The 16,269-nt window shown below is 47.0% G+C and overlaps 1 protein-coding gene across 2 annotated transcripts in view; it reads right to left on the reverse strand.

Annotated features, from left to right (window-relative positions):
• The window catches only part of FNDC1 (fibronectin type III domain containing 1), a 63,709-nt gene extending 48,800 nt beyond the window's left edge, over positions 1–14,909 (reverse strand). For both annotated transcript variants that reach the window (XM_041715185.2, XM_072926925.1), the window contains exon 1: positions 14,719–14,909. In XM_041715185.2, coding sequence (XP_041571119.2) covers positions 14,719–14,788 — 70 coding nt within the window. In that variant the 5' untranslated portion in view covers positions 14,789–14,909. The remainder of the gene's footprint in view (positions 1–14,718) is intronic.
• Positions 14,910–16,269: the final 1,360 nt, after the last annotated feature.

The following is a 16,269-nucleotide window of genomic DNA, read 5'->3' on the forward strand; positions in this document are numbered from 1 at the left end:
TTAACCATATCAGCCAGAGATACTGCCAAAATGACTGACAACATAAGGACGTTTTTTCCTGCGCAGGACAGAGTCATAATTCTGACTCCAGCTGTTCCTTGAGAATCCAGAAAATAGTCTGAGGATTAGGTGGTACCATCAGCAGAATTAGGTTTACGGCCTTTAAGGTTTTGATAGCAAATATAACTCAGATCTATACTGTTTGACTACGTTTCAAATGTTAATACAGGTATCCTTTCAATCTTTGTTTACTGACTTCAAGTCTAACCTTTTCTAAACTTAAAAATGGAAGACTGTAAGGAGGGACTGGATGCCTGTGGTATTCCGCTTTGACCTGAAGCTCCCTGACTTCTGTGGAAACCTCTACTTCATCAGGCCTGTCACTGGAAATTTGATTTGCAAGAAGGGGGACTCACTGATTTCACAGAAAAAAAAAAAAATTATAGCAAAGCTCACCTATTTCTTTTACATCAACAAGGAGGGATAGCTTGAGGTGTCAATGAATCTGATAAAGATATTGACCCCAAATGTTTCCATATACACTTCTTCAACTCCTCATCTTCAGGATAAAGGGAATATTAGTACTTCTCCACTGAAATGCACGAGGTTTCCCAATGCTGACACCACACTGCCTCATGAGACTGTCTTAACTGGCAGCTCCTGTGACACTCAGATTCTTCCTAGTGTGCAAGAAATGCTCATCTCTTGGCTTCACTGGACAGTCAATTGTAGAAATAGCACAAATATCAACTTACAACACCTTAAGCCCTGTTTCTGAGATAAATCAGAGCCTGAGGCTGCTTTAAATGGTGGAGTCTGAATTTAATCTGACTGCAATCACAAACACAACAAAAGCACAGGATAAAGCTAGAACTGAGCTTGTTTTTCTGCAGATAATCCTTGTACAGGCTGTCCTCTAGCCCTAGTCAGAAGTTCAGCGACAGGAAGGAAACCTGCCAGGGAAAACATGAACCCACACCAAGCAACTCATGCCATGGCAAGACATTGTCAGGAATAAAACATCTCCCTTCAAAGTCTGTGTCTTCCACACCATGTCCATGACTGTAGTCACAACATTGTTTTCACCTACACTTTGTTGTTGTTTTCATATTCATGTTCTTTATTTACTATAAACTGTTTCTTTGCTTCTAACAGTCTAAGATTAAGCACACACTACATCAAAACTGTGTCAGGAAAGTTAAAAGCAAACATAACATTGCCACAAAGGTAACAGACCTACAATTTTGGTTAGTTTCCTATTTAAAATTAGGGACACTTGAATCATACTACTTTTCAAGGTATATTTTTGCTGTCAAAGAAGGTATTGAAAACACACTGTTCATTTAAGAGAAGTGGACAGCACAGAAGAGAAACCCACAACACGATCCTGAATACGTGGAAACCACATCTTCCCTGGGACATCCCTGACTTCCACCTGCACACATGCACACATGCACCATCCTCACTCTCCTCACAGCTTCATCTACAGAGGCTGGGGCCTTTACCAGCATTGGCCCTGGAAACACAGATTAATCAGTGTTAAAGAAGCCCATTGGTATCATGAGTGGTAACACTCCTTAGTGGGGAGAAGTGGGTTTTAAGCAGTTCATCTTCTTCTCTCTGACTGCAGGAGAAGGTAGAAGAAATCCCTGAGAGATTCCAAAGGCAGCAGGATTCCCCTGAGCAACTCCATGGCTCCCGAGGGCAGACCCAAGGGCACTCATGCATCTGTCTGTCACTGCTGCCTGGGGCAGGCTCACGGGTTTCAACAGTCTCTTCCATGCAAGAGCTTGGAGGGCTCGGCTCCCCTTTGCCCACCACTACCCCAGTCCAATGCTGTCCCTCAAACATTTCAGAGGCTGTCAGAGGTGTAGGGATACTCTAAGAGCCACTTGGAACCCAGGCAGGATTTTGGCTGCACAACCCATGATGAGCAAAAACACTCTTATTCTCCTCTAGCAATCTGGCAATTTTGTCCATGACAACAGCAGAAGTTGGCATGAAGATAACAAAAAGTTGGCACTAGGATGGATATCACCCCTCTTGTAAAGTATACTGACCCCCACACTGAGAGCTGCCACCTCTGAGACACAATCTCTACATGTGTTTCTACGACAAAAAATTGACTGCTGGTACAAATGCACATGGTAAAATCCACCATGGCAATAGGAACAAATAACATCAGCTGCTAGCACTTCTCCGTGTAACTGAAGTTTATGGTGGTTTCATGAAAACCTGGAATAAGACAGAATATTTGCTCAGAGTGACTTAGTCTCAGTGGCTTTCTCACATTCTGTGAAGTTGCCGCCGAGGAAATGTTTAATTTCCACATAAGAGAATATATGCAGATCTTTCTTTAAGTTGAAGGTGAAACTGGAACCAGAGCTGATGCCCATACAGGTATGGCTAGATGGGAAGGATGACAGGATTACAAGCTCACAAATGCCCTTCTCTCCAGCTCTGACACCAGCATGGAGCTTGCACAATGCTGCTCTGCCCAGACTGGACATGGATCCTGGGTGTGTGAGTTACTGCACTGCAGTTTACCCACATTTACTGTCACTCCCACACAGGTTTGCAGATGAGACAGCTTATTTCCCTCTAACTGGACCTCAGAGGATGCCCACAGGTGAGGCAGTAAAAAAAGAGAGTATTGTTTCTAGGCTGTCAGGCATCCCCTCCACCACTGCTCCCTCCCCCTGTGCCCACAGCCTTGGAAGCTTTGAAGTGGGTTGGCAGGCGAACAAGTCAGAGCCAGAGCATGCACTTCTGTGAGCCAGCCTCTGTCCTGATCCCCATAGCTATGGCCATAGATCTCCAGTAAAGAAAACACTCCCATTAAAATTGCACTCCTCATTAGGAGGCTAACTAAACCGTGGCAGCACCTTTATGCTGTGCACCTGGATCATTTCTTATGAACCTCAATCTGCTCTCCTTTCACATCCGTGCAATCTCATTAAAACCAATGGCATGTTATAGAAGCACTCAAGTGAAGAATGAGGCCCTGCTCACTAAAAGGCTGAAGAAAACATTTATGTAATTATCCTGATGGAGGATATGGACTAGGCTTACGGGAAGTCACAGGAGGAAGCACAGCTCTCTTTCTGCACCAGCTTTCACTCCAACCTCATCAAGCAGTGGTTACCAACATCCATAAAGCACAAAGCTTCGCAGGCTTTGTTCATATTATTCACTTTATCTGAGAATTTTATTATCAGTTAAATTCTTCCATCCATATACCCACTTTCCTTTCAAATTTCTCTCAGCTATTGGTTGCTGGGATGTTTCATGGCCCATCCTCAAAGCGGGAGACAAATGGTAGCCTACAGCCTACTCTGTATTGGTTTGTGATGGGCTCTGGGAGGAAAGTGACAACTCTCATTCACCTTCACATGCCCTGACAAACCTGTTAATCTCAGCCACTTTAACACTCAGGAAATGGATTACATCACTCATTTGTGGACACAGCAACAAGTGTTAACCAAGCCACTACAAGTAAAAAAACCTCATGGCTTCAACTGTTACTCAGAAATCTAGGATTTTTTAAATTTCAGAAAACTGTTTTACACTTATTAAAAAAAAAGGGGGGGAAATATGATCAGTAGGATACTTCTGAAGTGAAGATTGGGTTTGAATCCAAAGCATTGGCAATTTGAATGCTGTGGTTCTGTTTTTAGTTCTTTCCTATATGCATATCACAGACTTCACCAAATCATCTTCAAGCATCCTACTTATATTTGGGATGGTTGATTTACACTTCTCTCCAAAACAACTTCAATATAGATAAATTTGCTCCCTTATCCAGTGAAATAGCACAGATTTTTTAATCTACTAGAGATTCATATGCTTTTGTAAAGTCTTTCCATTCCATCTCTAGCTGAAGTGCATGTTCAACTTTCCATTCGAAACTGCCAAAAATGCCTCAGACTCACAAAGTCAGAGAGTAGGAATTCAAGCTTCATCATGCATTGAAGGAAAATAAAATCTAAAACTCTTCATTTTTGTTTCACATTTCCAAGCCTTTTATAAATCAGAAAAGTTAGTTTCCCAAGGTGCAGGTTTGCTAAGAACAGAACTCAGGTTCAACATTAGTGTCTGCTCTTTCATTACCAGCTCTCAGAGATTAAGTTACTTTACACAGACTGGAAAAAATAAATCTTAAAATAACATAGACTTTGCTGCTTCCTCTTAATGGAAAATGCAAATAAAACCCACTAAAATAGTATTTGTATATCTCTAATAAGAAATGGTTCACGATTCACGTCTTGAAGTAATACCCACTCTGATTCTTCTAACTTTATTTCACATTATTTATTGCAAAAGCTTTTTCCAAACCTACACGTAGGTCTATACTCTAAAAGGGAAGCTGATGGCACACCCTCCAGGGATCCCAAAGTGCAAAACTCATAAATCCTAGCTAAAGAGCATGCCAGGGAAATAGACAGAATACTATGATCACTATTCTTAGGAGCTCTGTATTAGGTTGGGGTGAGATAGGCACAGATCTTCATTACTGATAAATTACTTCCTTATTTAATTTCTTTTCCAAAGAGCAACTTTCAGCAGTCATATTCAAAGCAATGTCTTCATGCAAAGCCCTGGGCTGTTTCACACATTATAAGCTGTTCTGTCATAGCTGAGCAGACACAACTGAGACACATGGCAGCAGCCAACTTGGATTCACCTCATCATGACTTGTCAAGTACTGGGGCAGCTGGCAAAATTTTTGCCCAATTAATAACCTTGAAAGTCATCTGAACATATAAAAAAGATGCAGTGACAGCTCTGCAGGTTTGTAAAAGAGAATCTATGCCATCTTCCATGGGTTAGCCCAGGGATATCTAGAACTGAAAATATACATATTGGTTTGGTCTCCAATGTTGAGGTTCAGGACTTGCAGCTTCTCCCCACAGAGCACAGAATATCCCTGACCAGTGGGATGTACAGCAAGAGGAGCCTCTGAGGAAGAAGAAAATCAATCCTTCCTGTTAAGAAAGCCTCTGCAAAAATCAGGAGACTGAGTCTCAGGAAGGACTTCCAGAGTCTTTAACATGCCATAGCAAGCAGCCTGGTAGAGCTATGTACCGATGTACATGAATTCCTATCCTATGCTATTCATGTAGGAAAGTAGGAAGATATTTGGAAGGAAGGAGGCAGTGGAAGGGTGTATTGATGCAGCCCACTCTGACTGCTGCTAGGTGACCTGTGACACCAAGCTGGCTGTGGTACAGTTCAGAGGAATGAAGCTTTCTAATACCAAAACACCCACCCAGCACTGCCCGCTTTGCTTGTGAGCTCTGACCCACCTATCATCAATGCTGGTGACCTATAATGATGTAGTGATGAAAAATAATTCCCTCTCTCTTCAAACCTGAGCTTCTGATGAAAACCAGCCCTTACTTCTGTGGCAGTGGTATCCTCTACTGTCCTAGGGCTTTGACTAGATCTGCATGGCAAGGACAGGTTACCCAACAGAGTCATGGGCAGCCTGAATCTGGGTGTTCTCTGTGGCCAGTGCTGGGGAAGCAGCCCTGCAGCAACAGCAGAGACAATGTCCGAGCTTGGATCCCTCAAACCACGGCTGGCTGCTAAGAGCAAGGCAAGGAAATTTGCACTATTTTACAAGTAACTTAAGCAACTTGCTAACCTTTTGTGGGTTGGCCATCTGCTACCATTCAGTAGCATAAACATTTTGCTGAAGCTGCAAAGCTTCCTGAAACACAGTGATTTCCTTCCATACAAAGAGGCGCCAAATTACTCAAAAGCTCCTACAGGTATTTTGAAGTTTCACTATTTTCCTTCTTGTTTTTTATGGGGACTACTTGCAAATATAACAAAAGTTTGAGGGTTTTAAAATATATTTATACAGTACAAGCAGAGAAAAAAATATATTTGCAAAAGGTCCAACTGCTGAAAAAGTCAAAGGGTTCATTTCATATTGCCAAAAATCTTGCAAACTCTATGTCTAATTTTATGAGGCTCTTATGTTTGGATTCATAGGGTCTGTTTCTGCCACTCTCACTAGAATTACTAACAGCTTGTTCTGTAAATGTCCAGTCCTAAGAAAAATCTCACTTCTCCCAAAGGAAAGCAACAGACAGAACGGTAAGCATGTGCTAAAAATAACTCCCACATCTTCAAACACACCTCCTTCTTTCAGAAACATCCATACTAACTCATCAGGTACTCTGATGCTTATATCCACTAGACCCTGAGGTCCATCAGTTATCTGAGCTCTTACTTCAGGTCTCTCCACTGGGCTGAATCCTGCCTCTTTCCCTGCTGGTGTTAGAAAAAACAATCTTGTTTTTTCTTGTATTTCCTTCTCCCTTCCCACTGTTGACACACACATGACAGTTCCTTCCCTCCACTCCCAGTGGGAGTGTGGATACCATCCTCTCCCAGACACACTCCCACTGTGCTGCTGTGCAGGCACAACTGTGGCCACACCACACTGCCTGTGACTACCCTGTGCTAGCATAACATGGGACAGCTGTCTTGTCACCACCACAAGGGAAGACTTAAGCCAGTTCCAAGCCATTTCTCTTTTAATTTCACTTAAGAATTGGTTTGAAAGAATTTTATATCCCTCCAAGGTTTCACACTCATTCCCGTTCCCATGTCAGGTCATCAGCTGCAGGTTTCCAGCCCAACCTGCACGATGTGATACCAAACACAACCAGAATCCCACAGTGTCTCATACCACTCATCATCCCTCCCTGAGGGTAATTTAAACAAGTGTTTTGCAGAGAAAAGAAAGTGTGTTAGCAGAGGTGTCTGGCCCTCAGCAATCAGCAGTTCCAAGGGGCATGGCACATCCTGCACTGAGGGCTGACTTGCTGTGAGGGCAGATGAGGAGCACATATGGTCTGAGACATCTTGTGGCAATAAATTTGTACTCAGCAACTGAAACCCAGCAGCTCTGACTTGACTGGGAAGGGCTGTCATGAAAACTCATACAGTGTCCACTAAGCATTCAGTCCTCTGACTCTCATTTAAGCATGTAGTCAGGCTCTTGGAGGATCAGCTTGACTTACAGTAGCTTCACAAGTGAAGAAAAGGAGCTCAGTGCCCTGGCAGAGCAATCATCGCATTGCAAAGAAAAAATACATCACTGTACACAGTTAGCATGGAAACTTGGCATGCTAATATTGCTGTTTGCTGTTTAAGGTTTAGACTTTCTAGGTTTTCAATACTGTTGCTGTACTGTCACAGAAGAGCTTTTCTGGTTGATTTCATTTTCTTTTGACATTGTTTCTTTGTAAGGACAGCAATTTTGCTTTTGCATACATTCAGCTTTGGGCAACTGGGCAATTCACAAGACATCAGTCATTATTTCTTGTTTGGAAAATTTCAAGTAGAAGAGAGTAGAGTCCTGTCTTGGGCAGTTCTCCAGCACTGCAGCATGGATAAAACATTCAGCCCGTTTTTAAAACAGGGCCAGTGGAGCTCAGGAAAGGTGAAATTGTCAACTTTCAAAGTCTTGTGATGAATGAAACCAGGCCTTGTGATCCCAACGCACCTCTCCAGTAACACAACCTTAGACACTTATCAAATACATACATTACAAATATATGCAACCTGAAATCAGCCTGAAGTCTCAGACCAGCAAAGCCAAATGGAGCATTTCCATCACGACCATTTGGTTTTAAATTGCTTATAGCACCTCTGCTTTGGGAGACCAGAAACATGAGACCAGTGGCACAGCTGGAACAGAGGCTGACACAAAGCTCAGCAGATGCAGCCAGCAAGGCTGCAAACACATAACCCAGAGCACCCACTCCTGCAAAGTGCAGCGAGCCCTCAGCCAGATCACTGTTGGCCTCACGCTGCTGCAGCCTCTTGGAGAGGGAGCTGAGGGCCATCTGCAATGCATCCCGGGCTAAAGACCACATAATTATGTCACCAAGCTCGGCATGGCTTCAAAAGGTGATGAAAGGGAAAGACATGCAGACTTTGCAAAAGTACAGCTCAGTTACTCCTGCAGGGGCAGACTCTGGTGCTGTTAGGAGCTTCCATGGGGCTGCCACATGAAGCAAGAGGAGTTACCCAGCAGGAGTTACAGCATCTAAATCCAGCTCTTCATCCATCTGGCTACAGCCTGTATCCTGCAGTGTTCTCACACCTGCCTCAAGGTCTCAGGCTGAAAACATGAAGCCTGGCTGCTTCTCAGGCTGCTGGATGGGTGCTAGGCTTGGGAACCTGGTGCTGCTCCCACACTCCCCTCCCTCAGCAGCAGGAGCATCCAGGGCCTCTGAGGGGGCTGGTCAGACAGGTGGGAAGGCTTGGGCTGTTCTCTGGTACCACAAAACATGCATGGCAGCATGTTTTGCCAGTTACATTTGCTGCTTTCCATTGCAGGAATTTTAAGGCACACTCAGTAGTTATTTCCTGATTCCAGCTAAACCCTTCTGTACACCCTTCCAAGGACACCACTCTGAAAGAAGGGTTTAAGCACTTCATAACAGAATACCAAAACAAATTATGTTGACTATTCAATTTCTCTTATTTCTGTATGTTTTTTAGAGACAAGGAAACACTAACATTCCAGCTCCAGCAGTCCTGCACTTTTTCCCAAAAAAAAAAATTTCAGCCAAAATATTGCTGTCAGCTCTACAGTAAACATGAAAAATAACCATTTGAAGAGTGGCCTCTTATTTTACAGCAAATGTATATATTAAGAACAACCAACTCCTCCAATGGAAAAATAATAAGTTTAGTGCAGGAAGACTACAACAGTTGGAAAAATTTGTTGGAACCAGGATCATTGCAGGGTGCCCAAGAGGACTTAATAACTGTGTAATAGTGGAATTGCTGCACTGGAACTGTGAAATATGAATACACTCCACAGTCCTCAAAGAGTCATTTACTCTGTTTAATGAAGAGCTGATTTGATGACTGAGTTACTCACTGAAGAGGGTTGATTTAAAATGCACACTTTTCCAGACCGCTTTTTAATGTGTACATAGTTAAATTTGGATGTACATTTTATGTGTTCTTCCAGGATTAGGAGAAGCTGGGACAGGCTTCCTTACCACTGTATTTCAGTATCACATTTGGTGTAACTAACGATTTCTCTTTGTTTAGGAAAAGATCTCTGTTTAAAGCACACAATTGCTACATGTCTTCGGTCTTTCTTCCACTTTTCCTTGCTTCTCCACTCCTTAACACTATTTGCTTTAAATACAGACCTGCCAAATGCAAGCACCTATACCAAAATGGGGACATATGCAGGCTGATTTTGGAGGCACTGAAGAGTGCTCAGCTCTCACCATAGCACAGACATGTGACACAGCCAGGGTACACAACTCAACCTGGCACGTGGGAAAAGCTGCTGTGTCCCACTGCACAGATGTCATTTATGAAGAGCCAATAGTGGGCCAGAGGTTACAAGTTCAATGAGAGTGAGGTACAGTTACTGCTGCTTGAGAAAGGTACAATTTAACCCAGAGAGATTTTAACCATCCTGAAAGTGCTGTGAACAGTACAAAACATGCTGAAGTTTAAACACACAGATGCAGAAACTCTGAGTAGGAGAAAAGGCCTTATATGACATCCCAGCCAGCAGCTCTAGGAACTTGGGAGGAGAATTTGCCATTTCCAGAGCTACATGACCCAGCAGCCATGTCCCTTAGGAGGGCAGGACACAGGACAAGTGGTCTGGAGGGAGGTGGGGAGGTGGGTACCAGGTCCCATCCAGTAGAGAGCAGGCAGAGGGAACTCAGCAGCCTGCGCAGGTCTTGCTGGGGACCAGAAGCTCATGAGCTGTCAGCACAAGCTCTCATCTCCCCAGGCAAATCAAGACCAGGCAATGAAGGGGATGCTGTGTAAACACTGTTTGATGTTGCTTTTGTTAACTCTGCTACCGGTATAGCAGTTAAGCACTCAACCACGTGGTACACTATGGAAAAATTTATTTTTCATTACAAGCTTGTCTAAAGTTTAAAGAGGAATCAGGGAAAGCAGACCCTTTCCAGGTGCTTGTACACCCCCAAAGGAAATGAATCCAACTACAGAGGTGCTGCAGGCAAAAGCTGCTGGTGCCTCAAGTAAGAATAAATATGAGAGTTGGGATCAGAGTGTGCATAGTCAGTCTAGCCAGGTACAAGGACAGTGCAAAATCCTTCTGGTCTAAATGCCTCTTCAGTAAAGAGGCAAGCAGTGGAGACACAGGACTAAACCACACCACCCTTCTAAATCCCTAGGCATCCAGGGTGTGGAGGAAAGTTAAGAAACGTGTGTCCCGAGACTCAGGGAACAGACAGCAAAGCAGAAGATCTCAGCGGTTCTTTGGTTTTCTTTAAATCTTGTGCAATTTAAGCCACTGTCTTGATCTTGGCAGTGTTTATTTTGGCACTTACGTTTGTGAACATTCAACACAGACTGTAGGTTTTGCAGCCAACAGTGCAGCAGAATAAGCAGTATAGCAAACACGTATAAGAAAATGCAAACACAATTTCAAAGGCATTTTTTTGGGTCATGCACAACAAAGGATCTTTCAGGCAACCTCACATTTCTTCAAGACAACAATCACTCCTCCACTGACATGAAATGTAAGCCATACCACTCTTCAGGGGCTATGACGTTAGTGCAAACATAGCCAAAATGCAAGTTCTCAACCCACATGGAAGCAAAATACTTGGATTTCTTATGAGAGAGAGGGAAAGGATTTCCCCAGCTTCAGTATCTGCTGCTCTCCTCTGGATTTCACTGCCTCACTGCCCCTCCCTCTCATGCTGGGCAGGGGTACCAGCTGCAGAAGTGAAGCCATCTTTCTCATCTTGGGGAATATGAAAATACTCATAGCTGCAAGTAAATTAAATTTCATGTGCATTCAAAGGAATACAAACAGTCTTGCAGTGCAGCACACCAGTCTAAGTGTTGCTGCTTTAGGGAGCTGTAAAAGAGAAATGACACGTGGCAATTTCAGGGATAGAAAAAGACAACAGGGAGTGCTGGCACCTGCTTGAAGGATCAGTACAGAGTCTGCAGGATGGGGGAACCCTCTCAAGACTGCACAGAAGTGTTGTACACCTGCAGCTTGGGGGAGAAAATAGCAGCATGAGGCTTCCCAAGAGGAAGGCACATCAATGTCCAGATCATTTCCTCTGGGGAAGTGACCACTTCTCCTGCTTAGTGCATTAGCAGTCTGTGGGAGACATGCCTATCATCCATGCTCCCTCCTCTTTCCCAGCAGAAAGCACAACAAAAGGTAAATGTTCCCATAATACATGCATGAATCTACTTAGGGTTCACTTGGGCAGGTGAAGGGGGGAGTAAAGGAATACTAATTTATGAAGACAGGTAACTCAAGTTAAACAAGATAAGCAGATCCTGACACTTCAAAACTAAGGGGTGGGGGGAAAAGCGTTGATTTGGCTGCAGTCTTTTGCATATTTGGGATCACACCCAGACTACTAAACACAGGTTCACTCTAGAGGTCTTTGGTTAGAAAGAGGTTCCAGTTCTGATTATGCTTGAGCTGCAGCAGCATAAATTTAAGAGACATAATGCCTGGTGCCAGCACATCCCAATGCCAACTTAGCCACATTCCTGAGCACTTCCTCAGTGACAGACAGAGGAGTGTTACGTAACTCCCAGCAAGAGAAACCATGGGTCCTAGACATGCAGCAGAAACTGCACCTGGTGGAAATACTGCTATGCTTCCTTCATGTGAAGACAACAGCCCACCTGCAGGCAGCTGCATGCAATGTGAAGCAGATATAAAGTCCAACCTAAGTTATCTTGAGAACTTAGATGTCACTTTTCAGTGTCCTGCATGGGAATACGATCACTGAATGTGTCTGAGCTATATTTTTGTGCAATTGAATGCTCACTCAAGACACTGGATCATAGACACAAGATCCCATTCCCCCTGCTGGTGTGTCATTGTCTTGCTACATCATCTACTTAGACCCCCCCCTTCTAATTTCTTTCTGTATAGATCAGCTTCTGAAAGCATCTTAAGCATCTTCTTAACCACACGTCCAGCCAAAATCAGTCCATGTGCTGTCTGAAGAGCTGGAATCTGAGACTTGGACGGCACAGGAACTTTCATACATCTGACACACCCAGAGGCTGGTACAGAGCTATACAGTTAAGACCATTACAGCACTGTCCTAAATAACTGAGAAGATACATTCCTTAGAGCTAAATGAAGTGGAAAATTCCCTTGGAGACCCTTCTGCTTTCCCTGTTTGTGTCAGACAGTCTAGACAAGGAAGGAAAATGAGAGTTAGTGCTGCTGTCAGAAAGGCTCTTGCTCTGAACATAGACTCTTAATGTTTCTCCCAAACTTCTCCCACTGGCTGCAGGTGGTTCTTGAATACTGTTTGTCTAAGCTAATAAGGTGGGTGGGTGACTACTGTTTTCTGTAGTCAGTATCCATTCTTCCACACATGGGATCTGGCAGCAAGCAACAAATCTCTCTTGGCAATACACAAATGGGATCTGCCCCCTGAGTTGGCTCCAGCACAACAACCTTCTCTTAAGCTTTCTTGGCCAGAGGACTGCCACAACAATCCTGGGCACAGACCCCACACTGACTTTCTATTTTGATAAACAGAACACAGTCAATGGCAGCACCAGCCCAATGCCAGACCCTTACAGGGGAAAAATCTTTCTTTTCTTTCCACAGACAAAAATTGAAGGGCTTTTTCACTTCATTGGAGACTGTCTGCTGAGCCAAGGCAGCCTCCCTGTCTCACAGACATGGTACTTGGACAAAGGTTCCAAAGTGCAGAGTGGATCTGGGACAGGTTCCCTAGACAGAGAACATGCAGTAAAGGTGGTCAGCAGGACCATTTTAAACACAGCAAGAGTGTGAGAAAGCAGGACCAAGGGCAGCAAAAGTGCTCAGCAATGGTTTTTATCCCCTGAGAAAGAACTCCAGAACTCATCAGCCCTCCTGCCTGAGACTGCACTTGCTCAGGACACAGCTTAGCAGCTTATAAATTACTCTCTAGACCGGAGAGGGAATGTGGTGTCCACCCAGTGTGGCCAGCACACCAAGGACAGGGAGTACACATGCAGCCCACACCCAGTCCTGTCCAGCCACTCTGGGGTTAACAGCACAGTATTCCCACTCGAGCAGGTTTTGGTGTGCTCCAGAGTTCCATAGCTGGGAAGCACGCAGAGCTCTGTGCAGCACTACGCCAACACATTTGGGTTTGTTCAGAAATTGGCCTAATTTTTATAGCACATTGGTGTCGGACGGCAAACAAAGAAAGACTATATGGATATTACATGCAAAAATTTTAGTGAAGTATCAGAATCTCCAAGAATCACTTTAGACATTACAGAGTCAGGGAAACAAGAGCCTGCATGCACTCAACAGCTAACACTTTTCCTCACAGGCTATGACATTTCTCACGGTGTTTCCCTCACTAGCAGAACAAAAACTCCCCTGCTCCCTTCCCTCCTCCTCTCCCCTTCCAGCAAGCAGCCCCAGAAATCCAGTTCCCCCCTCCATTTACCACTGCCACAAGGGAGCACTATTATAAAACCGCTTCCAGGAGTGTGATCCCAAGCTTAACCCGGACTGGCACAGCAAGTTGCAGAGAGAGTACAGTTCCAGGTTAAGCAGATCATTCCTTTCTGGTTGTTTAACTGCACACTAAGACTCACCAGAAGCCACGGGTGACATGAAGTCCCAGGCTCTGCCGCACAGCCCAGAGCTGCAGGGAGAGTTGGGGAGGATGCTATCGCCCTTGGCTGGCTCCTTCCACTGCAACTACAGCACGGGGCTGGAGATGGGACAGCCACCAACCACATCCGGAGCCTGGGGGCAAGTGTCCCTGTGCCGCTCTGGCTACTGTAACCCCAACAGCTACATTCTAGCGCTGAGATGCCTCTGTATGTGTGTCTGTACCCTGTCTGTACCCGTGCTCTGGTGCAGACCTTGTGCCCACAAGCTGAGGAGATCCGGTTCAGCATTGCCTGCCGTGCAAAAAGTGCCGCGGGGGATGCAGTGACCGTAGACTGCTTCCACAAGGGAAAGGACAGGGCAGATCTGCCACTGCCACCCACAACGCCACCTCCAGAGCAGCTTAAACCTGAGCCTGCGGGCCCGGGGAACTCTGACAGCAGCGCCAGCCTCGCCCAGGCTGATACAGGGTTCGGTCCACAGGACTCCGGCGGCGGGAACGAAGGGAAGAGGGATCTCTCTCTCCTGGCTTCCCGGTGTCAGTGCCGCTAACCGCGCGAGCGGGGCTCCTCAAGGGAGCCCAGACGGGACGATGGAACCAGCAGGAGGTTCCAGGGGGAAAAAGGCATCCACAGGCTGAAGGCAAGCAGGAGGTTGTCACCCTCCGGTGCCATCTGCTCACGTCTGGTCACGGGCGTCCTTGCGGGCTGCAGCCCTGCGCTCCGGAGCTGCTGGAAACGCGGCAGAGCCGCAGCGGGCTAACCCACGGAGGGTCCCGGCCGGTCCGAGAGCCGGGTGACCCTCAGTGCCGAGGCTTGCCCGGCTCTGCAGCTCCCCTCCCCGCCCGGGCGGCAGCGGCAGGTGCCTGTGCCGGGGCAGGGAGGCGGCTGGCTCGGCCGGGTGTCCCCCGCGATGCCGCCGCGGCGCTTGTCCCTGCCGGGCCGGGGAAGAGAGCGGCGCCGCTGGGCATCCCCAGGCACCGTGTGGCCCCCGAGCCCCCCGCCCCGCGGCCCCTCCGCGCCCCGCGCCGCCGGGCAGCGACACGCGTGGGCCGGCAGCCGCTGACCCCGTACCTGGCAGGGCGGCGGGCAGCAGGGCGGCCAGCAGCAGCAGGGCGGCCCAGGGGGCGGCGGGCCCCGCCATGGGGCCGGGGGCGCGGGGCGCGGGCGGCGGGAGCGGCGGGGCGCGGAGCTGCCGCCCGCCCGGCGATCGTCTCGGGGCTGCCCCGCTGCTGCCTGCGCGCCCCGCCGTCTCCTCCTCCCGGGCTGCCGGGACACTGCAGCGGGGCGGCCCCGCGGAGGCGGGAGCCGGCCCTCCGCCCCCCCTGCCCGGCCCGCCCGGCGCCCCGGCCCGCCCGCCCCGGCGGCCGCTGCTCACAGCATCCCCTCCCTTGGCGTGAGCGCACCTGCCTCCTTCGGGAAGCACCTCCCCAAGGAGACGGCGAGCCCCGAGCCTGCCCCCCGGCGCCCAGGGGAAATTCAGCTGGCCCACGTGTGTTACCCGCACCCTCGTGCTGCCTGCTGTCTTCTTCCCTTGTGGCACTGTCCCCTCCCAGCTGGGGTGGGTATTCAGTCCTGCGTGGGCACAGGTTCACTACACAGAACTTTCTATATCGGGCTGTCTTTTATTCTTCACATCTTCGTTTGTTCTTTCTGAATTTCCACCCCATATCTGGCCGGAGTTTTTGCTTCAGTAGCCTTGCACTGGAGACTGTCAGATCTACAAGGCACTTTGGAGTCCGACTGGTCTGGCTCTACCCACAACCCTCTAACCCATATCCCCCACCTACTTTTTGCTGCATTGCTGAAGGATATTTCTGTAACAATTAATAATGTTGTGGAAACTAAACAAAAATAAAACCAAAACAAAACTGAATAGTCATAAAAGTTCTTGCCTGCTATGAAGGGAGAGGAAAGATACTGGGGAAAATAAACTCCATATATATATATATATTTTAAAAACAAAGAAACAAACAGATTCAAACAAACAAAAGTACAAATCAAAAGAAGGCAAATAACAGGGGCAGGCTTTGCACAGGAATCTGGCTCCACACCTGCTTCTTCCCAGACACTGGCTTTGGCATGCTGCTGCACAGCTCCATGGCTGAGCACTTGGAGGACTGGCACAGAGTGGCTCCGAAGTCTCAGGCTACATCTCTGCTGCTGGACGTACCTGCTTCTGGGACTCTGGTCCTACTCACCACTCAGTTCCTCCTGGCCAAGCTGCCCAGGGTCCCACAGGTGATACTGGCCACATCCCCACTGGTATCAGTGAATACACGGTATCCTTCGTGCCCTGCGTGTTACATATGTGCATTTTCATAGTTTGCAGCATCCAAAATGAGGTGCAGACAGTATTAACTGATGACCTGAATGTGTGTCCAGAGCAGAACCCTGTAGGCTGCATTCCCTGTGATGTTACAGTGGGATAGTGTTGGAGAGCTCTGTGGGTCATAGGGAGCCAAACCTGGCAGCTGCTTAACCGTAGTGGGTATGGGGCAGCCTCCAGCAGAACTACACCTGGGTTTTGTTTCATTGCTGGGTGATCACCACAGTCTGTAAGGAAGCCTGGGAGCAAGCTGAGACTGGAGCAGCCATGCATAATATAGGGACTGTAGTCCAGAA

This window comes from Taeniopygia guttata, chromosome 3 (assembly GCF_048771995.1).
Source record: "Taeniopygia guttata chromosome 3, bTaeGut7.mat, whole genome shotgun sequence".
Lineage (NCBI taxonomy): Eukaryota > Metazoa > Chordata > Aves > Passeriformes > Estrildidae > Taeniopygia > Taeniopygia guttata.